The sequence below is a fragment of the Limanda limanda genome, chromosome 11 (assembly GCF_963576545.1).
Source record: "Limanda limanda chromosome 11, fLimLim1.1, whole genome shotgun sequence".
Taxonomy (NCBI): Eukaryota; Metazoa; Chordata; class Actinopteri; order Pleuronectiformes; family Pleuronectidae; genus Limanda; species Limanda limanda.
In genome coordinates this window covers 2,423,531-2,448,511 of record NC_083646.1, presented here as the reverse complement: position 1 = coordinate 2,448,511, position 24,981 = coordinate 2,423,531, and the positions used below count along the sequence as shown (strand labels likewise).

Genomic DNA, 24,981 nt, shown 5'->3' with positions numbered 1-24,981 from the left:
AAACCTTTCCTGAGAGAAAACGTATTTCAATGTGCAATGGAAGTGAGCATTAGAGAAACGTTCACATAATCACTTAATCATCACTTTTAGACTATTTATAAATTTGTAGAAACACTTCTTATGCCCCACAAGTTCTATCTCGTGAGTTTTGTGTAAAGCGGATAAATTATCAGCTGAATATCCAGATTTTTCTCACTCAAGATTTGATAAAAGAGGGAATAGTTCAAACAACACAAACACATAAACCATACAAAAGATTATTGCACTGGTTCTTTGTAGCAAAACAAATCAATGAATGAGAAAAGAGGACAAATCTGGTAAACATACAGATATTGTAGAATTGGTAAAGACCAGAGAAGAGTGAATACTGGTCTTTAATTTGCCACTTGACCAGAAATGAGACTCCAAATAAAGTCTTAAGAGAAGAAAACATGTTATTTACATTATGTCACTGCCTCTAAAGCAGGAGTTTAACAGTTTAATGAAAATCTGCATTTTGTTTCAAATCTATTCATCGTTAAAAACATTGAGCTGCTTCTTCCTTTTCTGTTTTCGTCCCAGTTCTCGTTCATCTCGCTGAACTTTTGGCTTTTGCAGCTAATCTTTTGTTAACCTTTGGATCACTGATCGTTCCTCCGGCAGAACTCGCTGAAATGATTAAAACTGAGAGGATGTGGAGCTTTTTATAATTAAAACAGAGGGAAGCTCTCACAAAAAAACTTCATTCCAACTCATTTCAAAATATGTAATAATAATAATAACCTCAATCCGGCAAATGTCTCTCTGGGAGAACGATTTGTACGACTGGGAGTCGATTGGTTCGTTGAACTTCTCTTTGAAGCAAACGTTTCTGAAATGATGTCGTTTCCGAGGCTTCGTCTCTCGTAGCAACAAGACAAAATAAACCTTTTTGTTTTGGGTGCAGTTCAATCACACGACTGAATGTTATTCTAGTTCATTCCGATCATAGTAGGCTCTGTAAGTTGAACATACACGTTGTTATTTTTGGTCATTTGCTAAAATGGTTGATGAACATTAAAGGGACTCTTACCTTTGTTGCATTTGAGAATTACAGCACATTCAAATCATCCTGCCTTCCTCCAATGCCCCACCCCCTCGTTCCCATCCGCGGTGTTTTTTTGAAGAAACTTTATTTACAAGCAGACTTACAACCTACTGCCTCCGCGCACGTGAGTTTTTGTTTACCAAAGCAATGGATTCGGTAAGTTATATACATTTACATTCACATGCCTTGATGACGCGGGCCCGAATGCGCCACAAGAAGCAGACGGAAAACCTGCATGTCCATGCAGCAAACAGACAGGTCTGTCGGCCAATAAGGTCCTTCGGTCCGAAGAATTTTATTGGTTGAAGTTTTCACTAAATATTATGAGAGTGAAATAATTGTTTGTTTTTACTCCTGGTGGGTCTGTCTTGCATTTTAGAGTGTCATTACCTTATTAATACCAATTTAACCTTATCCAAAAAAAGTGTAAAAATGCAACAAAGGTGAGAGTCCCTTTAATACCTTTCGACCGCTCTGATGTTTCCACACAAAATTCATAAATGTTCCAGAAATAATCTGTGTGAACACGTGTTTGTCTAAATCAGACAGAATTTTTATTTCTATTTTCCATATTCACAAATCAACTAAAGATGCAGAAGACACACAAGAGAAGATAATTTAAAAAAAATCTAACATGACTCTGCTCTAATTGGCTGTTCCTTCCTGATTCCTCATTCCTGCTTTTTTTTATTTTAGACATTTTGTTCTCGAATCGTCGGCTTGTGAATGAAACCGGCTCCGTTACAACATCTCAAACACCCGATCCGCTCCCTCGCTCCACTCGTCCTGGGCCGGAGCCGTCTACCCCCCCCCCCCCCCCCCCCGCCGCCGACTCGCCCTCCATCCCTGATTAATGTGGTCTGGGCGGGAGCTGTCAGAAATGGCAGAGAGAATCATGGGATTTCTCCTTCAGAGTCCCAATGACACCCAGCAGCTGCAAGAGTAAACAGATGACTAACCAGTGGCCTTTTGGCAGCCTGTGGAGATTCACACCGAGTGGGGGGGGGGGGGGGGGGGCTGCGAGCGGCGCTCTGACATTTAGGTGGATTAGAAAGTTCTTGGGTTCTGCTCTCGTGGTGTCAGAGGTGGTTGGCATAGTAATTATTTGCATCTTGGGTTTTCTCTCGCGTGACCTCACTTGCAGGAGAAGGATGCTGGAGCAGTGTGTGTGTTTCCACTCACACACATTTGTTCATATTAAAGTGTGAAACGTTCCTCACAGCCCTGGTTTATTCACCGGCCACATTTCATTTGAGCTCCTACTGAAGAAACCTTACATTTAAAAAAGAGAACAAACCACCGCTTGTCATTTCAGCTCGTGTCCGGCGGCCGATTGCATCTGAAGAGCGGCTCGAAGTCGTCCTGCGGCGTTGGTCTGAGCTATTGACACATTAAAGGCTCTATCAGACAATGGCTGCTGGTTTTTCCTCTCCCTCCTCCCCAAAAAAAAAATCACAAATAAATTACTCTCCTGGAAAAAAAACACTCCTCCTCCTCCGGAAAATGAAAACTCACTCATTGTGAACGTCTCATATCAGGTAAAAAAGTGGAGAGAATTAATTAACCTTTGTCATTTTAATTGCTTTAGTGACAGCTGTCCTTTGGTATCCTAATGCACAAACTGTGGGCTTGTCAATTACTTTCCCAATGAATAGATTAAAACGCCACGGAGGATAGAGTCATTTCATTAGTCAGACTTCATGCCCCCCAGACATAACCAGGTACGAGCAGTTCAGCCCTAAATATGCAGGAAAATGAACAATGCTATTAAGCCCGTATGAATCGAATGAATTGTGGCAACACGAAATTAAGTTTACGCTCTATTTAATTCCGTCCCGCTGCTTATATTACATTTGGTAAACAGGTTTTCCTTTTGGAAGGTGGAGAAAATTAAGAATATTTTCCGAGGCTTTTAATAAACGGTCTGAAAGGCAGGCTACCTGTGTGCGGCGGCTAATTGCTCTAATGGATGTTGGCATCATAACGCTGTGAGTTCTCATTGTCCCGCCCGGCTGTTTGCTCATCTATGATCTAATGCTCCTCCGCTCGCCGTGAATCTGAAAGAAATTAGGCTGCTTTTAAATTTCTGTCAGCTGGACGTCTCTTTCAGCGCCAGGTCTCCACTCGTCACCTCATCACGAGTCATCAGCCTGTTCACAGCTCTGCTTTTAATGTGAGGAGAATCACACTCATATCAGGACGGATTTAATAAATATACAGTGAATGTAGGAGGAGTCGGAGTCCCAGTAATCCTAGATTATCAGATTTCATCTGAATTCTGAAGTTAAATGCTCATGTTGCTGATAAAAGAGGAACGTTTGAGGACATAATCCATTTTACAACTTGATAAATAGTCTATATATAGTCTATATATAACAAGAAGTAGAGATAGAGATAGAGAAATAGAACCAAGATGTAATTTCGTGTTGTAGTAGTTCATTCGAAATAGTTCTTGAACTCTTGGGGTCGAATTCTGAGATTGATGACAGATGCCGAACATCGAAAGACTCTATATTACAAACAGATGAAAAGTCTAGTCTGTGATATATAGTCTGTGATATAGAGTCTGAGATATAGAGTCTGTGATGTAGAGTCTATATATTGTGTTTGAGTCTTTCTAAGTTCTCGTCTTCGTCTTCTGTGTGAACAACACGTCTTTGTCATAGATATTTAAATTCTCGCTGTTTCCTGTCTGTTGCATGTCCGGACCTCATATTTATATAAATGTGAAAACAACCCAATGTGTTGGTTTTACTTGACAATCCAAACTTTTACTTGTGTTCAGTCTTTATTGATCAAATCAACAAGTCCATCTTTAATTGTCTTGATTTATTTAAGTTACATATCTGTCAATATATGAATCCAGCGCTTGACCTATTAGACTCAATTTAAAGACGAGCAATCAGAGACAATATTGATGATCAAAATGCAAATATATTCAATTGATATTAACAAATCAAAGTAAAGATTTCTCATATTTGAGAAGAGAAGAATAACATCAAATGAATTTAGTCAAATTAACTGATTTATATCAAACAACTATTCAAATTATAGTAATTAAATGTTTCAACACTTCAAGTCAACCTATTGTTTTCAGTAAAAGTCGTATTAGTGTAGTTCACATGTCGGCAGAGTAAAACCCTGCAGGTAGATCAGCTGCAGAACAGATGGACACAAATACAGTAAATACACACATGAGTAAGTAAAAGTTGTTTATCGAGCACCAATGTCTTGAATGTATGTTTTACCTGAACATGTCACAGAAGCTTTGAAAAACGGTGATGGGCGTCGTTCAATTATCCTCTGGCGTTTTTTAGATTAAACCATGAAGGAAATTAATAATCAAAACTAATTAAGGGATTAATTGCTGATAAACATTTTAATAAACAATTAGTTCCAGTCCTGTAATGATGAAATTAAAAAACTCGAGTGGAAGTTGTTTTATTTTTTATTACATGATCGTAGAGCTGCAGAGGATTTCAGTTCATACAGGAAGAACATGAATTGTCCCTCAACACAAAGTTGTGTTGGTGAAGAAGCAGCTTCATCAAACCAGAAACAGCTTATTGGTGGTGAAGATGTTTTTTTGTCAAGAGATATAAGAGGATTACATGGATCATGAATATGAACCGTTTCTATCCTGTGATTCTACGTTTGATTCCACAAACACTGACGTTCTCACGCTGCTCAGATCTAATCTCAGTTAAGGAAGTGATAAGACGAAACAGCAATATAGTTCATATCAAATTGAACAAAACTAAAAAACTAAATGTTCCACATTCTACATCTAACAAAGTGTTGCTGGATTCAAATATATTTTGCAGTGTAGTTGCGTTGTTATGTGTTGTAGGATGAAAGAGAGGAAATAAAAGTAAAATCAGGATATAAATGTGTTTGTTTATTGTCTCATGGAAGCGTTATAATAAAATACATATTAGTTCTGGTTTGGTCTAATTTGATATTAAGTTCGGTTTGTTCCATCTTATTAGCGCACTGTAAAATTAAGTGCTACCAAAAAGATAACAATCGTCTGATCAGCTGAACATAAACGTGTGTGAGTGTGAGTGTGTGTGTATGTGTGTGTATGTGTGTGTGTGTGTGTGCAGACATACAGAGCAACTGGTTGATGATCTATTTCTGTGATTCACCGTGGGTTTACTGAAACAACAGCAGGGAGAGAGAGGTGGTGATTAGCAGATTCCACCTTGTCAGAGACGTCAGTGCGTGGAGGTGAAACTGTTTGTACGAAGAACAAACCGACGCTTTCCCTCCATCGTTTACACGTTCAGAACGAGAGGAGAGAACCAGTGATGTGTTGTACGGTTACACATCCAAACCTCCAGTCAGAGTGAGGTGTCTGTCAACGTGAGTATTTCTGTGTCATAGTTAGGGTTGCAAAGGGGCGGAAAGTCTCCGGTTAATTTCACGGAAACTTTCCAGAAACTTTCCATGGGAAGTTAAACTCGGGAATATTGGGAATTTTGAAAAAAAAATAAAAAATTCCCAAATTAAACGCTGAGCAATAAAAACATCTTTCAAAACTCTATTTTAAAGATGTATGGAACGTTGAGTTTCAACCCTCCACTGTGCTTTCTTCCATCACATGCACAGATAACTCCCAGCATGCTTCACTCTACAGCAGGGCTATTGAGGCCTGCTGTAGAGTGCAGGACTAGTCAGGTAAGTTTCAATGATATTACTGGGGAAAATATATTAGCATGCTGATTGAGGATTGTTCATCTGTTCATCTAGCCTATTTCCATTCATTTATCTATTGATTTTTTACAGACTATTGCAATTGTTTGGCTAACTATTTATATCTCTGGCATTGCATTAGTGTTTTTTTACAAACTTTTTTCTCATCTTATTCTACAGAACAATGCCACGTGCACTCTCTCATGTGTGGAGACATTTCACCTCATCCAATGTAGAAGGAAAGGCTGTGTACATTTGCAAATACTGTGCAAAGACCTATGTTAAGAATGACACAACGATGCAGAAGCATATAGTCAAGTGCCCAAAGTTTCCTCAGGGCTCAAATCAGCCTATGACAAAACAAAATGTTTATATTTATGTCTGTATATGACAAAGTAAATACAGTTAGTATAAATCACCCACAACATTTCCAGTTTATTCCCGTTAATTCCCGTTAATTCCCATGGAAAGTTTCCAACTTTGAATTTTGCAACCCCAAACACACAGAAACCCTTTCCCTTCTCTGACCTGGATTTAAACTCAGGCAGCAGCAGCTCAAACAATCAACAAACGCCGGCGCTTCAACTGCAGGTGATTTATGTCTCAAACAACCTCTCGTGTTGCTTCCGCTGCTAAAGGTGAGACGCTCGGCCGGCGTCTGTGACAGAGATGGACCGGGCGCGTTGGCAGAGAGAGAGAGCGATGATGCAGCTTTTTAAAAATGCATCACCATTAAATCAAAGAGTAACCTTGGACGGGGGGGGGGGGGGGGGTGGGTTCAGGCCGGTGCCAGCCCCAGTGACACGCTCTGCCCTCAGCGCTCGATGCCACGGAGCATGCCAAGCAGCAGGGGGGGGGGGGCGCTCCCGCCGACATTTTGTCCAGGTCAACGTGTCACAGGACGAAACACTTTGGAGGCAGAGGAACCGAGACGTCCTTGGAGAAGTCGACACCAAAATAAAAAATGATCCCTGTCGACCGCTTTTGATTTAGTGCAAATCAGAAAACATTTGTTACAGATGGTTCAGAGAAAAGGAAACCGAGTGTTTTCTGTGTTTGTTTGTGAACAAGATTACACAAACACCACAGAACGGATTTCTACCAAACCTCAGCTGAAGGATGTTGTTTCAGTCGGGGAAAGAACTCAGTTGATTTTTGGTGCAGATCCAGGAAATTATATTTCACTTTCTTCAACATTGAGAAGCAATTTTCTTTTTGCGATTTTGCGATTTTCCATTTTCCGCAGGAAGTAATTCATGGATTGTGATGGAACACGCAGAGAGTTTCATTCAGGATCTTTGATTGTGTGAAATGTGATGCAGGACAGTTCTAATCTCTCCTGTCGCTGCTCAGAAACGTTTTCAAACCTGACGTCTTCCTGGAGTCGTTGTTCTTTATCGTTTACAGCCACATGCTGAATCGTGATAGTGGATTATGATCTTGCACTATTTCTAAACTAAGAATGTATTTTTCCACATTAGTACCTTCATCATATCATCACATATTATATTATTCCTATCTAAATATCACACAAATACAGTTTTACATTCCCGTGCAATCGTGCTAAACCTTTACACTTCACTGAAATATACAAACAAATATTACATATTCTGTATTTATTGTTTATTTAATTGTTTAATCTCTCGTCTTCCTCATTCATGCTGGTGTGGAATCATTAAAGTTTTATCTTATCTTACCTTATGACTACAACTAGATTGCTTATGTAGAATATCAGACTTTTATTCAGTGAGGCAGGAGGATGTCGCACCTCGCACATCCCTATGAGGCAAATAATAAATATGGACAATACAAATAAAATGAGATTGATTTATTGAGTGTAGTTCAGTGCATGTGATCCTGAGTGAAATCTGCTTTGACCTTTTCTCTCCGTCCCCCTCGTACTTCAGCTTTTATTCCAAGAGGGGGAGAAGAAAAGGCAAAAGGCTTAGGGTCAAGAAACACCTTCATAATGAGAAAACACATATATGTGAATATGAGATTACTTTAATTATTCCTTGTTTGGTGCAAGACAACCCCCAAAGCTATTACAGGGGTTTTAGCACAGCAGATGAACAAAGCATTAGAGTATAGCCTGGAGGAGGAAGGAATTAAGCCCCACTGGTCCTTCAGCTACAGCGGCTGAACTTTACATATTACTTGTTCGTTCAGATTACTAAATCAAGCAACTGCACTTATTTATGCGTTTTAATAAGGCAGTAAAGCCTCAGAGGAAATTATTTTATTGAGACGACTGGTGGAAAAAGCCTGCACAGCTGCTGAGACCCATATTCTCAGTAAATAATGTCTTCTGGGCTGTTATGGTATACGGCGAACATAAAACAGTCGGCGCTGCGTGGGGTCCGGCCGAGGAAACCGTACGTTAGGAAGTAAAAACACCGTGCAAGGAAACATCTCTCTGGTTTGGATTTCCAGGCAGAGACTAACCCGCGGTATATAACTTATTTCTAAATCTAACTTCCTCCACTTCTCCCACATTTCGTGGAGACATGTCATCCATCTATCTCGGCCCGCGGCTGCACTGGCTCCTCGGCCGTGAGAGGCTGCTGCAGCCGGGCTGTATTTCAGCATGTTGAAGTGCATGGAGAATTCCCATGAAGGGTAAGGGATTATGGATTTTGGCCTCTAAGCTGCCTGGATGCCCAGCGAGGATGTCTCTGAGCGTAGTAATCTTCAAACACCACGCAGAGTGATGAGTGGGCACCGAGGAGTTCTACTCAGGATCTAAATGTGTTCCGGCAAGTTACTGGTGAGAGCGAGAGAGAGAGAGAGAGAGAAAACACCATTTGGTGCAAAAGAAAATGGAAAAGATCGACTCGGTGGCTCCTTCAGGCAAGAGACACTTTTGATCCTGTGACCTGTTTTGAGCTATAGTCTGTGTCGGGCAACTCGCACCGAGCGAAGGATCATATTGGAGTGGTGCGAATGTAAATGTCATGGTTCCCCATCACCACACATAACTGCAGATGGGAAAAGTCAATCGAGACATTTTTGGGGTCAGGTCGGGGGGGCACAGAACCCCCACGACGAGGTTCGGACCGCGGCTCAGAAAACGGTTCTCGATGCGTTGGGTTTTCTGGCGAGTGGGCGATTGTGGAGAGAGAGAGAGAATGAAAGAAACAGACTCGTACGAACAAAGAGAATCTCCTGAATGGAACGAGATGCAGTCGGGAAATGTCAGAGGAAATCAATGGTGACAGAGATCAATGGGCGATATCGGAAAAGGGACTTTCTCTGACTCCGTCCTGATTGAATTAAAACCCCGACAGCGTCACTTAAATTAAGGATCTGATTGTTTTCTTGTCTTATTTAAGTGAATTCGACTCGATAGCATCGCGGAGCTGAAGATAAGGAAGGTACGAGCCGGGGGAGGATCGGACCCGGGCGAAGGACACCAAGCATTTATGGAGATCATATCCTGCTTTAAGAGAGAGACGCGTCAGTCTATCTGCTCCCATCAGAGGCCGAGGTCAGGGGTCAGGGTTTGGACGGATGCCGAGGGACGCTGGAGGACGTCCTCGGGGGAAATCAGAATGTATCACGATAATAAAGATGCAAAACGACCCAACAAACAGCAACGAGCTCGTTCCGGCGAAGGATGAAAACCCAAACTGACCTCAGGGTGTTCAAGGATCAAAAGCTTCAACGCTCACTTGCTGATAATCAAATTAAGATCTATGTAAAAAAAAAACTACACGGTCCCCAGATATAAATCCATAATGTCAACGCAGCAGCTCAGTGGGCTTGTGCAGTGAAGCTGTGTGAGACTCTCCCAGTTCCTGTCCAGGGCCACGAGCACGTACATCAATTTGGAGCATGACGAGAAAATTCCCTTTAGGTGACAACAGAATGTACATGCCATTAGATCAGCTGCGGTGTGGCGTGATGGAATAAACTGGAGCCAGCAGATGAAAGCTGGAGGGCCCAACACAGGAGAGGAGAGGAGACCATTAAAGACAGGCTCTGTCCTTTGTGTTACACTGCCCTCGTCTGGACAAACAGGGAACTGATGGTGGGACTGGTTCAAGACACTTAAATCTTATGCAAATACTTTGATTTGTATACACATTGTTTACTAAGGTGTGTATTTGTTGTTTTCTTCTTCGTCCGATTAGTTGTAAGAATGAAAACAACAAGAGCGGTAATTATCAATATACTAATGTAAACAATGATAGCAGCAACAGTTAACGCTGAAAATAATTATAATGATAATTTTTCTAATGATAATAGGAGCATATACTTCCACTGAGGCACAACATTAACTTCAGATTCAACCAAGCAGCAACAGTTTGCACAATAGAAATCAGTTTCCTCAGTTTGCCTGATTTCTTTCATCAAGATCCTTAAAATAATTTTCTGGTAAATCTGTAAAAATATTAAAAATCTTCAGTGTTTGACAAAATCCTTGATTAGGATCGAATTCCTCCATTTTGTGTCTTGTACACTTTTGTGTTACCTGATGCTAAACCTTTGAACGTGATGCCCGCGCCGGATCTGGCCAATTAGAAACCGGAGGACAGTGACGTCAGCGGGCGGATGATGCAGCGGCGTTGACTGAGCAGCTGTGTGCGTGCGTGTGTATTGTGTGTATCGTGTGTATATGTGTGTGTGTGTGTGTGTGTATTGTGTATGTGTATGAGTGGCCTGTCATCCAGACTCAGCCTTGTGCAGCGATCAGCGCAGAATAACGGTTTCTCCTGCTGGACGTCATCACTCTGAGGTATGTGTGTTGTTCTTCAGATGAATCTTCTCCTCGGAGATGTTCAGATGTTCTACTGGTTCCCTGTGGTTCCCTGTGGTTCTCTGTGGTTCCCAGTCGGAGGAGGAGGAGATGCAGGAAGCCGCTGCTGTTTCCGCTCCGTCACCCTTTGTGTCGCTGCTGCTGCTTCGGTTCGATTCCCTCACATTCCCATTTAAATCCAGAACCAGTGAATCTCTGTCGCTGTGTTCTTCTGCTCGATGGTTTATTTCCTCCACATCATCGACGAGGATGTTTCGATGCGTCGTGACGCGCTGGTTCTGTGTAGAAACCAGTGGTTAGTGATGGGAGTGATGGTTTGTTGATGGGCAGCAGGTGATGATGCACATCTGGAAAACAGCTGGTTTCTGTGTTTAGATCCGTTATTATTATTCCCCTATGATCAGGTTTATAGTCTGTGTTTAAACACCGAGGGAACAAACCTCCATTTGTCCAGAAGGATCAACATCAGGAAGAAGAATCAGTTCAGTTCGATTCCTTTAGATTCTCTGATGAGGAGAATATTCAATGAACTGTTTTCCAAGATGAATGTATTTGGTGATCAAGCCTGTTTTAGTTGATCTCTTTTAAATCTCCTGAAACTTAAATCTACTGGTGGATGAAGTGTTCAGCTCCTTTCAGTAAAAGCGTAAACACGATCACTATATATCTTACTTTATAGTATATATTACTATATATATATATAATAATAATAATAATAGAGCCTACAAGTAAAAGCCCTTCATTTAAAATAACATCTGAGTAAAAGCACATAACTATTTGCTAAATGTTCTTATTGTCTTAAAATTACAGTTAGTTTGTTTATCCACTGCTGTCAAGTAAATGTTTATGAATATTTGCCTCTAAAAGGTATTTAGAGAATAACACAGATGGAAATACTCCAAGCTAAAGTACAGGTACATGAACATGGTACTATATGTTTGTTCTCTGCTCATTACCAGCTCCGCCTCTGTCGCACCTTGTGACTCATGCGTCAGGCTTCTACAGACCAGGGGCAGGAGGAGTTCCCTTTGTTTTACTGGAGCTGTAGTATTGTGCAGTGACCAGGTACTTGATAGTATTGTACTAGTTGTACTATTACTGTGTGTCAACAAACTGTGAATGACTCCGTACAAGTGGAAGAGACATGAATAGAAGCTGGGATTCAAGCTTTTTGTTGACACATTTGGAGATTTGTGTCTGAAGTAGTGATGAATTATTGTAATAAAATGCACCGATGGAAAATTCAATCTATTAAAACCGTAGAATTATAAACAAACGTAAACTGGATGTTACAGTAGAAGATGCTGTGAAAATAATCTGTTAACTTTTGTCAGAATAAGTTTTAAAAAGCAACGTATCGCCAAGTTCAGTGAAACATGATCCAGTTTCATTGTTCCAGTTAAAAACCTGCAGCTGAGCAAACACAGGTGCTGGAGTCCTCCTGCAGCAGCCGCAGGTTCGATTCCGACCTCGCTCTCCCTGTTTCACGCTACAGCCCAAAAAATATCTAGAATATGAGTTTCACAACGTACATTAATGCCTATCGGTTAAAATAAAGGGGATCTTCTGACTTTAATTTGGGGAAATGTAAAAACAAGTGTTTAACCCCTTTGCTGAATAAACCTGAGACTCCAAGTTGTTCTTCTTTCTCCACAGATAATCGTGAAACATGGACGGAGGACATTTGTGAGTAAACCTCTGTGTAACAATCAGTTTTCACCACATTGAACAGGTTTCTTGTTGTTTATTAAAAGTGCAGTGGACTGATGTTTTAATCCTGAATGCTACATTTGGTTGCAGTGGCTACTCCCGCGACTACCTGGACCGCTTCATCCAGAGCCAGGACTCGTCTGTGGTGAACAAGTTCCAGCAGCGCTACTGGAAAACCAAGCAGACGCTCATCAAGGTCACCGGCAAGAAAGAGGACGAGCATGTGGTGGCGTCGGACGCCGATCTGGACGGCAAGCTGGAGGTGAGGAGGAAATAAGAGCGTGTCTGTCGGGGGGGGAGTTTTACAGTGTCCTCGCCGGCTGCCATGTTTGCTTCCAGTTGCCTTTAGTCACATCGCGGAGTCATTAAGAAACACGAGAGATCCTTCCGCCTCAGGTGGATTCTTCAATTGACTAAAATGGCTTTTTGATTCACACGATGATAGAATCCGCTCCGGGCCTGGATCTCACATTAGGCTCCGTCTCCAACCTCCATCATCTGCGCCTCTGTTCCAGGAGTGAGAGGAATTTAAACGGCTGAAATCGATACTTCATAAAAGCCTGGACATCCAACCGTGATTTAAATCAGCCCCTCGATAAATAAGGCGATAAACCACTCAGAACTTGATATCTACATAATGGATCATGTTTTAAAGCTGTGACATATTTTAAAAAGCCTTTTAAAAGCTCCAGCGTTTGAAATCAATCAAGTATCTTGGGTTTCTCCAGGTTTCAGGTGACGACACACGAGCTTCAGTCAAAGTTCGGCTGCTTCTCTGACTTCACGCTGGTGTTCTTGTTTCCTGCAGGTCTTCCACTCCATCCAGAGGACGTGCATGGAGCTGCTGAAGGTCATCGAGCAGTACCAGAGGAGGATCTGCTGTACGTTAACCAATCACATTTAATATGTACAGCCCATATTCACAAGGGCTCAATGAGGTGCCACTTCCTCTGTTCTTAACCCTCAACAAGAGTAAATCTACCCAAAATTCGTATTCCAGAGATGATCCTTCCTCTTTTAAATGCTCTTGAAGCTTAGAGCATTTTTAATTTAAGACTTTAAACAACTAATATATATATTTACATCCATCAGTGGTTCAGAATCCCGATGGACGTCTGAGCTCATCAACCCAAAACCCCATCTTCTCATTGGCTGTTTCACTCTTCATTCTCGTACTGAACACTGGAACTTCTTATGTCATCTGATCAAACTGCACGTCCATGTTGTCGAGGTTGAACTGATTGAATCTGACCGCTACATTCCTCCTCCTCTCTCTCCCGTGCAGTTCTTTCCCAGGAAGAGAACGAGCTGGGTCGCTTCCTGCGCTGCCAGGGCTCGCAGGATAAAACCAGGGCTGGAAAGATCATGCAGGCCACAGGGAAAGCCCTTTGCTTCTCCTCCCAGCAGAGGTACTGGAAACACACACAACAAATACCATCACTGTATCCGTAACCATAGCAAAATCCCACAAAGGGAACATGGAAGAGCCTCTTGTTAATCCCAGAGCAGAGTGAGGACATTTCCAGGAACTTTTAACCCAAAGGAAGCAAATAATCACAGTTACAGGACAAGTTTCCTAAACAGCAGCTGCAGATTTTGATTCTAATAGATGAATAATTGGTTCTGTATCTAAACCTGTATTTGCTAAAAAGAACAAAACATAATTGCTGATAATACAAAGTGGTTCAATTCACTAATTCAATAGCTCTGTTATCATAGTTCCCTGTTAATAATGGGGAATGAAGGTGTGGTACACAAATGTGACAAATACCATCGTGTTTACTACCTTCACATTATTCAGTGGAGTGTTTTATCTACTGTCTAACCACTGCAAACCAGTGACAGCATCTTAACAGTGACTTTAACGTCCACGTCCTGCAGAGTGGCTCTGAGGAACCCGCTGTGCCGGCTCTACCAGGAGGTGGAGACCTTCCGCTACCGAGCCATCTCCGACACGTGGCTGACGGTGAATCGCATGGAGCAGTCGAGGACCGAGTACCGCGGGGCGCTGCTGTGGATGAAGGACGTGTCCCAGGAGCTGGATCCAGACACGCACAAGCAGATGGAGAAGTTCCGCAAGGTTTGTCTCCGACGTCTTTAAACACACGATAACAGAAATAACTGTTAACGTAAGTAACGGCTGTAATTCATGTAGTTCTGATGACCAGGATCGCTGGGACACTTGATTGGACCTCATGGACCCTTGTTCATGTTATTAGTAGGGCTGGGCAAGTTAACTTGTTTTAATCGAGTTAACTCAAGTGATGAGTTAACTCGATTGTTTATCCGCCAATTATTTTCTTTATTCCTGTTCTGCCGCAGTCAGCAACAGACTTTCACAAAATAAAAGCCTGACTTTCACAATAAAACAATAAATAATCAAACCTGAGTGAAAGCGAGATAAAATAATTAATTGAGTTAACTCATCACTTAACTCGAGTTAACTCCATTGAAACGAGTTAACTTGCCCAGCCCTAGTTAGCAACATAGCATAGGAGCTTTTACTGCCAAGCCAAATCAAAATGTATAAAAAAGGTGTGTTATACCAGTAATTACTAATTATAATATTGAGTGAGGCCCAAAATGTCAGCGATATCTTCACTATTCCCTTGAATAGGAAAGTCAAATATCAAAGAAGAATCAGTAGAGCACTTTCCTCCATCAAGCCCCTAAAGGCCTGTTATGAAACCACATTTAAATCCACTAGATCCACACAAAGAAGCTCATAGAGATCCGTCCCCTGAATATGTCTGTTTCATCAATCTCCATGAATCATTCCTTCCACCACGTTTCAGTGAATCCGTTCCAGTGTTTTTTGAGTGATCCTGCAGACAAATAAACAAACCACGCAGCCAACAAACAAAAAGACTTTAGCCTTGAGCACTTAAATAGAATGACTCATCATTTCACCTCCAGTCTGCTGAAGAGACCACACGAAGGGCACGAGGGAGGACAAACAATGAAAGAAGCCACTAGATGGCGCAAGACACCGTTAAATCCCACTGTTCAAACCATCAAGCACCCAGCTCTCCTCTGTTCTCACTGCTCCCTCCTTGATGACCCTGGTGATTCTCATTTTGTCCTTCAGGTTCAGGCCCAGGTGCGATCCACCAAAAGCGGCTTTGACAAGCTGAAGAACGACGTGTGTCAGAAGGTGGACCTGCTGGGAGCCAGCCGCTGCAACCTGCTGTCCCACGTCCTGACCACCTACCAGGTACACACAGCACATCTGCTGGGTTGCTTCACTCCACTGATCTGAAACAGAATGTGGTCAGTGGCTCCAGAACGACCGGTGACCACAGGAAGGGAGACAGACACACAGGGGACAAAGGAAGTCACTGCACATGTTTAACCATCACAGCAGAGGAGACAACACAGGACACTCACTCCTCTTCAAAGTGTCCTCAGCTGAATGTTCTGCTCTCGGCTTGTTTCTGTGTTTCAGACGACACTCCTGCACTTCTGGGAGAAGACGTCCCGCACCATGGCAGCCATTCACGAGAGCTTCAAGGGCAGTCAGCATTATGAGTTCTCCACACTGAAGGTCAGAGGTCAGAGGTCGACAGGACCTGAACTGATCCGAGTTCAAACTGTGACGTTTACATGCAAAGCAAACTTACAACTATTGACTTTACTCTGAATATTACTCCAATTAGGATGTTTACACAAGTTGATAAGAGAATATTTTATTCATCTTCCCGTCTGTTTATGCTCAGTACGTCATTCTGCCGACGTTTTACTAAAACTCAGCTTGGAGAAAACTCCATTAGGACTTTATACTGCGATTAGGACGTATATATTTCCACATTTTGTGATGACTACGGTCTAAATACTCATTAGAAAATGCTGTTTTCATGACAGTGTCTTATTCAGACTGTTGCCTCTTTATAATCAGAATCAGAATCAGAATTCTTTTATTTGCCAGGTATGTTTGCACATACAGGAAATTGCCTTGGTGTCATTGGTGCATTGAACATAAAACAACAATATAAAAAACAACAATATATAAGAAATAGAATAAAATAAAATAAAATAGAATAAAGATTTGGATATAAGGTTCATATCCAAATATTGGTTGAGTAGATATAAGACCTGGAGAATTAGAATTAACTTGTTTTTTTCCCTGCAGACTTTAAAAGACCCCAAGGACAAGCTGGGGAGAAAGAAAGGGAAGAAGAAAAGTAAAGTGGAGACTGAGGACGGAAAGAAAACCGAGACGACAGACGACCAGTGAGTTGTAAAAGGTTTATCTCCCGGTGATCTTTGCTCGTGGAGGTAGACCAAACACAGTGAAGACAGGACGTGTGTTTGTTAAACAGTCTTTCTTCACCTGTCGCCTTGTGTACACATGGAGTTTTATAAAGTTCTGTTTTTTATGTTTATAGACTCATCTCACTAGAGAGTGAAAACACCAGCGGCAAGACGAAGGAAGGTAAAAGAAAAGTACAAAGTATAACATGTATCTACAGAAGGTTCTTCCAGTGTTATCTACTGTGGTATTTTGTGTTATTGCTGAATCTCTCTCGATTGTTTCTCCACAGGAAACCAGGGTCCTCTCTCGTCGTGTCCAGAGCTGGAGGGAGAGGAGGACAGCTTGGCCTTCCTCAACGAGATCCTGGGCGGGTTGTCTGTGGACGGGGGGGACTTCTCTCGGGAGTGGACCGAGGTGTTCGGGGACAGCGAGGACGGGACGAGCCCGGCGGCGTCCGGGCGACCAGCTGACGCCCGGCAAGAGGAAGACGACTTCTTTCTCCCGTCTCATCTGCTCGACCAGAGCTTGAACAGTCTGCACTCGTCCCTCTCAGGTCAGGACGTGTGGACGTTGTGTGTCTGTTTGTGTGTTTGTGTTAGCCAAAGGTTAAAAGGTTAGATAAGTTCTTTCTGTTTGTCTGTACTTCTATCGAGTCACATCTGAGGCTTTTTATTTATTCCACTTTATTCACGTCATTCTTTCTCTCCTTTCGTCTGTCGGTCGTTCATATAGCAAGAGCAATGCATGATGGGAAATATTATTGGAAACAATGAGTTCACTGTATATGGTTTAAATATCCTCACTAAACGTTGAGCTCTACAAAATGGAAACATCATATACTGTATATGTATTGAGCCTTGGCCTGTATGTTCTCTATCAAAAAGACATTAAGGAGAAATTCTCTCTCTCGGCGAAAACCACGTTAAAAAACATCAAACCCAGCTGTAATTTCATTAGGCAATGAAAACGTTATAATAACTTGCATTGTCCATGAAATTTCCATGAAATTGACCATTAAGAATAAAAATAAAAGGGCTAAAATAAACTGCTGTTCTTCAGTTGTAGCTCACGCTTTCCACACAGGGAGAAAAGTGGGCGTATAATGATTTATCAAACCCACGTCTGTCAAAGTAATAGAAGGAAGCTATTACAACATGGCAATTAGATTTGACGACCTGTAGGTAATGGCCAACTGCTTTCCATTCATCCGGGGCCTGGACGCTGGCTGAGAGCACTGCGTCTGGTTCGGTTCCATTCAGTTTGTGTCTATTTCCAGCTTGGACGGTTATGAGCGGCTGCAATATTATACGGTCATTTAGAAATGTGAAGATATATCCTGTTGTATTTACATCATTGGATGAAATTAAAATAGAAATAAGTTCATTATCATTGAGTTGTAATACACCAACTCTTTGAGGCAGAGAGAAGTGCCTTTGTGATAAAATCACACACTTATGAAAGTTGAAAAATGTGTTAGAAAGAAAAACTAATCTCAACCGGTTCAGGAGAAACCTCTGGTCTGTGGGTTCGGAGGGAAACAAGATGGCTGTGACTTCTTAAAGGGAGACTCCGCGTCCAAGTTGTAAATGAAGCACAACCGGGTTCAAAATTAAGGGACGAGGGCAGAAACCGAAGCTCGTGACCAGAGGTGTCAAAAGTATTCACATTCATTACTCAAGTAGAAGTATAGATACTAGGGTTTAAAAATACTTTTGTAGAAGTTGAAGTATCAACTCAAGCTTTTTACTTAAGTAAAAGTGTAAAAATACTGGTTTCAAAACTACTTAAAGTATAAAAGTAAAAGTAATGTAAGGGAAAAAAAATGTTCCATTAAGGACAAACTCTTAAGCCGCGTCTCAGGGGCCTAGTGCACTACCCCCCCCCCCCCTCCTCCAAAAAACACATTTTTCTAAAGGCCACTATGACTATAATGTTATATTAAAATGTTATGTTGAAAAATGTGGGATGCACTAGGCTACCCGTTTGAACTGCAAATATGCCCATTGAAAATTATAAAATTTTATTACAATTACATATATTGTTGGAAGAGACCTTTGGACTCAACACTACCAATAATCAAACCTGACTATCTAGAGGAAGTAAAAGTCGTAACAAGGTCGTGTTGCCTTTTTTTGTGTGTGTTTTTGAACGATGACAAACCGGAATGAAAACAAGCCAAAATTAAAAAGGATTAACAAGTAGAAAGTACAGATATTTGCGTGAAAATGTAAGAAGTAGAAGTAAAAAGTCGTCTGAAAAATAAATACTCTGGTAAAGTATAGATACCCAACATTTCTACTTAAGTAAGGTAACAAAGTATTTTTACTTCGTTACTTGACACCTCTGCTCGTGACCTTCTGTCCGCTGAACGACCCGGAGCCCAAAACAAGTAAATCTTGGAGAGAACCTGGTCCAGGGAGTCAAGTTCATTAGGATCCTGATCACAAAGCCTGAAAAACCAAAGCAAACGCAACAAAGGCAAAAGATCAAGAATGTGAAACAAAGACGTGAAATCATCAAGGAAGAAAATCCCCAAATTCCCATGAGCCAAACACAAACACACACACACACACACACACACACACACACACACACTCCAGTTACACCTCGATCTAAACTTTAAGGATTCATTACATTACCTTCGACGTCATGGGACACGTATCTGTGAACATGTTTTATTACCTCAGAGCCACGGAGGTTTTCACTGCTGCTTGTCTGTTAGAAGGATTTTGCAAAATCTACTAAACCGATCGTATTGAATGTTGGAGGCTGGAGGCCTGAGGAGCTTTAGGAGTAGATTCTATTTTTCACTTTAGTTTAAATTTCACCCTCCTAGTTAATTTTACTCTATTTCTTCCACAAGAGAAATTCTGAAAATGTCAATAAGCGGGTTAGAACTCTGAAATCTTCCGTCTTTGTCAACATACAATAATCACCTGCTACTTTTGCTATAACTACATTAACTGGTATTTAGCTTTTTGTTCATTTCAGCCAATTATATATAATAAATGACGAAAAATATTTGAGTTTAAACTGCGGGTGCAGTATCTACGGCACATTCCAACGTCCTCCTTGGGGATATCTGGTGTTTCTACACGTTTTATCAAGATACAAAAGGACAAATCAAACTTTTCTTAAACCAGAGTTATGGAGTGTGACTGCACGTTTCAGCTTGTATTCAAAGATCCAGTGATAACGGATGATTTGATTTTGCTGCAGTGATTGTTCTTGATTTGTTTGTGTGAGGCTGTTACACAATATGTGTGAGAGAGAGATTTGATTTATACGCAGGATCAGGATCTGGCACTTTAAGTGACTTACTTCTGTTGATTAATCCAAACCTGCGTCTCCTCTTCAGATTGGGCCGACAACGCTCCTCCGCAGGCCGTTGCCATGACAACGGAGCCGTCGTCCGGGACCAGTCCGAACGCTCCGAGGCCTGCGGTGAAAGGTAGGACGGAGCTGAACGTGTGAGAACTAAACTTTCTAAGAACTTGCGGGTTGTTGTTTTATTAAATTCTAATCCTTTAAACTCATTTCACAGAGAAAGCAGCGATGTCCAAAGACCTCTCGGCGTGGTTCAACCTGTTCGCCGACTTGGACCCGCTCTCCAATCCTGACGCTGTCGGCAAAACTGACACGGCGCACGAACTTCACACCGCGTAGCTCTCTCTCTTCTCCAATGGGAACGTTCACTAGTGGGAACAGCAGCATATTGCTTCCACTGTGGCAAGAAATATCTGCTACAAGCCAATTTATTAATCAGCAACTATACAAATAATATAAATGATTTCAGTCGTTTCTTTTCAAAAGGAAAAAGGCAAAATTTTAGTTCAAGATTTGATGCTTTTCATCACGTTCGCTTAAAAACTAACTTTCTGAATTTTGAATTTATCTTAAGGACTAGTTATACAGTTAATTGAGAAATTAGCCGGAGAGAAATCAATCATAAAAAATGTATCTGTAAATGCAGAACTAACTGGAACCTTTCCTTAATATTTCAAATATCCTTTAGTGTAACAATAACTATTCTAAGACCCACTAATCTGCTGTTATAACCAGAAACCTTTTTAAAAACAATAAAGGCTGCTTGTTTTCATAACAAATATGATATTGACAATAATAAGACGAATTCCTTGTTCTAACAAGGTCCATTTTCAGATTGTTCTCCTAGTGGCAGCAACATTCTGCTGGGACGTGTCCCCACTAATCTCCACCAGCTCTCGTGTCCTTTCCGTTGTGAAAGAAAACAAACATTAACAACACAACCTTCTCAGGCCTGTTGTGTATTTCTCTTGGTGAAGCACTAAACGTTTAGCGTGGATTCCTCAGAGAGAGTCTGGAACAATAAGCCTTCTGACGTTCGCTGCCTCGGAGCTTATGAGTCTCTCGTAGCATTCACGCTTTATTTCTGATTCTCATTACTGCAGATCGCAAACAGACAAGACTCAATGAAAAACAACAGTCGGGGGGGGGGGTGACAAAGAACACAGTGCAATAGTTCATGTTTGCAAAGTAGTTCATGACGCTGGGTGAAGGGAAGTTAATGAAATATCCATAAGTATATTTTTGTGCCATCGATGGATTAAACAGAAGCTGGAATTCATATTTCTCGTCACATTTGAGTGAACTGGATGAATCCAGAAGTTGTTTCCTTTGTTCAGGAAGAAAAAAACATGTTTTCCTTTCTAGGATTAATGCTTTGAAACCTGCTACAGCTGTTGAATATATCCCATGTGTCACCACAGAATTCAATATCACATAAATACGCATTAACTGTTGCATGTTGCACGAGGACTTGTTTTGTTTTCCAGTATAAATATACATCTGATCATTTTGTACATGTATTTATTTAACATCTGTAGTTTTCAGTGTTTTCTTTTCTAACTTGAAGGTTTAATAATCGTGAAAACACAATCATGTGCTGATTGTGACAACGCTGCATAGATTGATGTGTATCAGTAAATGCCTTAATCTAAATCTCTACTCAACAGTATTGAAGCTCATTATAAATCATTATTGAATTCCTTCTGCAGAAGATTATAACTGAGAGTGACTTTATTTTATTGTATCGTGATTGACTCGTGTCATTTTTAAACCATAACCAAATGCATTGATTGCCTTACACCCCCCTCCCGACTCTTTTTAAAAGGATTACAATCCATAATCTGTGACTTTTTCTGTTTTCTTTATTGAAAAACACACAAGTTTCTACATAAAAATTGCGTAAATACACAGGAAAACTGAATTATCGTTGCCGGACGTGGCAACCGTCTCTTCGCTGCACGACGAGCTTGCGAATAGAAATCGTTTTTTGAGTACGATTGAAAACTCATGGAGCCGAAGAGCAGAACAGAGAATTTCAACTTATTCTGTGAGGAATGTGTTGCATATGTTGTTCATATGTGATTCTGTGTGCGAGTGGGAAAGATAGACCAGCAGATTTTGGAATGAAACATTTCATAGTTAAATCCTCACATTCAATGTTAACCTGCTCTAAATCACTCAGGGTATTTTATTTTAAATATGTTCTAGTGATACAACGTGTGCAGGTAACATCAGGGAACATCTGCCACGTTGTGTAACTTGAGCCAAACTGTGCTACACAAAATATATATGTTAGTGTACGTTTACAGTACTTCAAAAATAATCAATTGCACACTCAAGTTCTGATTGTTTTAACTCACAAATTGGTCCAAAATAAAAGTAGTGATTATCATCTCACTCACAAAGTAAGTGCTGAGGCTTCAGCGCCTGTGTTCCAAACAACGTCAACCAGTGTTTATAAGTCGCTGAAGTGTGTATAAAACAAAACAAAAACACACTAACATTCGGTCTCTTGCACAAAACGGAGCCTCGTGTCTCCCAACTACACAACGAGGGGACTTTCATTGTTTTTCAAATTAAACTTTGGTACATTTCTTACAAAAAAAAGGGGCAAAAAACAAACAGAATTGTTGACTTCTCAATTTGGGAAAGGCGTAGCTTATTTAGCTAGTTCCATTTACACGAGGACCGACTGTCGCCCCCTGGAATGTGTCATAGCTCCTGAAAAACTCCTGAACAGGTTCACGCAAACGAAGCCGCGCGTCACAAACTGTGACGTCACGACCATCGGATTCAGTCTCTGTAATAACGTCCTTCTCCGGGGGGGGGGGAGAGAAAATATAATATTTCTGTCAGAGAAAGTTATAAACACTTGGAAAAAGGCAACTTAGTCCAAGCAAGTACATTCCACATGACCTGAGTTATTGTTCGGGGGAACTTGGGGCAATACAATAAGGCAACGGTGGGGGGTTGGGGGGGGGTGTGTGTGCTTTGTGACTGGTTATTTGGTCTCTGAATAAACAGCTGAAGTCGTGTTGAACCGAGGTTTGATAGCGATCAGACTAACGTGGATCAAAGTCTTGTGTGACCCTGGGCTGCAGAGACTTCTGGTTCTTCTCTGAACCGGCTCCTAACGAGTGCAAACACTGTGGTTAAAGTGGGAGAGAGAGAACTGGGACTGCAAGACGTCCCCATGTGTTAAATACTGTATATGAAACAGAGATAAAACCATCCCATCCTGTCAAGAAGCTTATATATGTGAACGTAAGCTCGCTGAACACTTAACAGCTAATAAGCTGATTAGATTACATGAGTAGACTGAGTTTGTGATAATCCCATCGTTGTCTATTGTCAAAGTTGTGGATTTTTTTTTATTTTAACTGCCAGTGCTATGTAACAATAATTTGAGCAGTCATCCCTATTTTTTTTTTTGCAAAAAGAAAGCAAAGCTATATTTGTTACGGGTGGTATCGGGGGGGTAGAGAGGGGAAGGCTAGGTTAGTGATGGACAAGATGAGGCTGTGCCCGAGGTCAACACTCACTCTACAGTCTGAGAGACAACGGCCGAGACGAGTTGGACCCGAGCGGGAAGTTGGTCCCATTATCTGTACGATTGTGTCTTTTCTAGACCTTGGGCACCCCCTGCTGGCTAATGTTAGGATTACCGGAGTGCAAGGACTTTTTTTTTTTGTATGTTTTCATGTTTTTCGTTGCTTTTTTTTTTGTTTAAACCAAACCACCCGACGGGTTGAGACGTTTTCTCTGTGGGAGGTTTGGTCGTGAACACCTGAGGACTAGCTGGTGAGCAGAACCTGTGCTGAGCCGTCGGTCCCAACGTCTGCGTCTGTGCTGTGGTCTGTGCTCCGGTCAGCGGAGGCCGGAAAGGTAGGTAGTGGTGCAGTGGGAGGAGTCTGGGTCACCAGCGGCCCGGCGTTCTCATTGCCGTGGAGACCGGCGTTGGCCATGGAGCAGGACAAGGGAGAAACGGGGGAGAAGAGGGAGGAGCAGAGGAGTTTGACGGGGCAGAAGGCCGAGCCCCTGGGGATGAAGTTCACCTTGTTTTTGTCCGGGCATGAGAAGAGAGGGAAGCCTTTTGATTTTCCAGACCTGAAGACAACAGAAGTTCGGTTAATACGACTGTTTGAATATAAGTCAAGTTGTTTATCTTAAATAACCATTTTCCATGTTTCCTTCCATGTGCTACTCAGAGGTCGTGAAACACTAGATAAACTCTCGTTTGTCTTTTAATTCTCTGATCTCCAACAGTGGAAAACAGCATAATCAGGGTTAATAAATAGCGTGAAAACATTGCACGGATCTCAAAATGACAAGGATTAAAAGAAGACTCACACAAACTCGTCAAACACTTTGACCTTCTCACAGCCCTCTGGAGGTTCACGTTTGAACATGTAGCTGTTGTTGGGTTTGGGAGAAGTGGCGAACTTGGGGAGAGGAGAACTGCACACACCGTCTGAGAACACAGGAAAGAACAAGACATATTTAATATGCTTGTTTTTTAGGTATGAGTCGAGGAAAAAGTGCTAGAAACCCTTTTATTTGACAAAAGAAGTCGAACTACAAACTGGTTAAATTCTGATTTAAATGAAAGTCAAGGTATAAAAGTAACACCAGCTTTCAGTACAAAACGAGTATCTTTCAGTTTGGAAAATACACTGGATATGATTATATTTGGCAAACTGTTATTCGAGCGTCTGTAATAATATCCGTTATATTTTTTACATATAAGCAGAAAATGACCAAGAAAATATTCTTAACTACAATAATTTGAAGTCACAGTTCTTAATATATTATATCTTAATGCAGTTTTCCTCACTAAGACCTGTAAATACACTCCAATGATAAAATTAGTTAATTTGCTAAACACTGCAAAACAGTAAAGTCGTACCTTTGTCGATGTCCTCAGCGGAACAAGGGCTTCCATCGGGGGAGTGGAGGTGCTCGGAGCTGAAGGGGCGGGGCGACGGGCTGGAGTCGCCGCTCGATGGCGCCTGTGTGTCGGTGTCGCGTGTGTCCCCCCCGCTGCTGTAGCGGTGGGGGGGGAAAGGAGGCCGGCGGCCGTCCACTGTGTCCATGGCCTGTGAGGTCAGAGTGAGGTCAGAGTGAGGTCAGAGTGAGGTCAGAGTGAGGTCAGAGTGAGGTCAGAGTGAGGTC

At 41.6% G+C, this 24,981-nt stretch overlaps 2 protein-coding genes across 3 annotated transcripts in view; one reads left to right on the top strand and one right to left on the bottom strand.

Moving 5' to 3' along the window:
- The first annotated feature begins 12,189 nt into the window (after window positions 1-12,189).
- Window positions 12,190-20,189, top strand: ica1 (islet cell autoantigen 1). Its single transcript, XM_061081924.1, has 12 exons — window positions 12,190-12,206; window positions 12,321-12,492; window positions 13,039-13,111; window positions 13,516-13,639; window positions 14,112-14,310; window positions 15,319-15,444; window positions 15,676-15,774; window positions 16,360-16,460; window positions 16,616-16,662; window positions 16,772-17,035; window positions 19,841-19,933; window positions 20,027-20,189. The coding sequence occupies exons 1-12, from the start codon at window positions 12,190-12,192 to the stop codon at window positions 20,146-20,148; spliced, it is 1,437 nt and encodes a 478-aa protein (XP_060937907.1). The 3' UTR covers window positions 20,149-20,189.
- A 2,603-nt stretch (window positions 20,190-22,792) lies between these two features.
- LOC133014069 (glucocorticoid-induced transcript 1 protein-like) overlaps window positions 22,793-24,981 on the bottom strand; it is a 29,060-nt gene continuing 26,871 nt past the window's right edge. For both annotated transcript variants that reach the window (XM_061081200.1, XM_061081201.1), the window contains exons 7-9: window positions 24,716-24,905; window positions 24,160-24,280; window positions 22,793-23,916 (exon numbers count right to left, since the gene is read on the bottom strand). In XM_061081200.1, coding sequence (XP_060937183.1) covers window positions 23,604-23,916; window positions 24,160-24,280; window positions 24,716-24,905 — 624 coding nt within the window. In that variant the 3' untranslated portion in view covers window positions 22,793-23,603. The remainder of the gene's footprint in view (window positions 23,917-24,159; window positions 24,281-24,715; window positions 24,906-24,981) is intronic.

Coding starts and splice junctions, on each gene's coding strand:
- ica1 (XM_061081924.1), top strand. Junction 15,445..15,675: donor ACGTCCTGACCACCTACCAG/GTACACACAGCA, acceptor TCTGTGTTTCAG/ACGACACTCCTGCACTTCTG. Junction 19,934..20,026: donor TCCGAGGCCTGCGGTGAAAG/GTAGGACGGAGC, acceptor CTCATTTCACAG/AGAAAGCAGCGATGTCCAAA.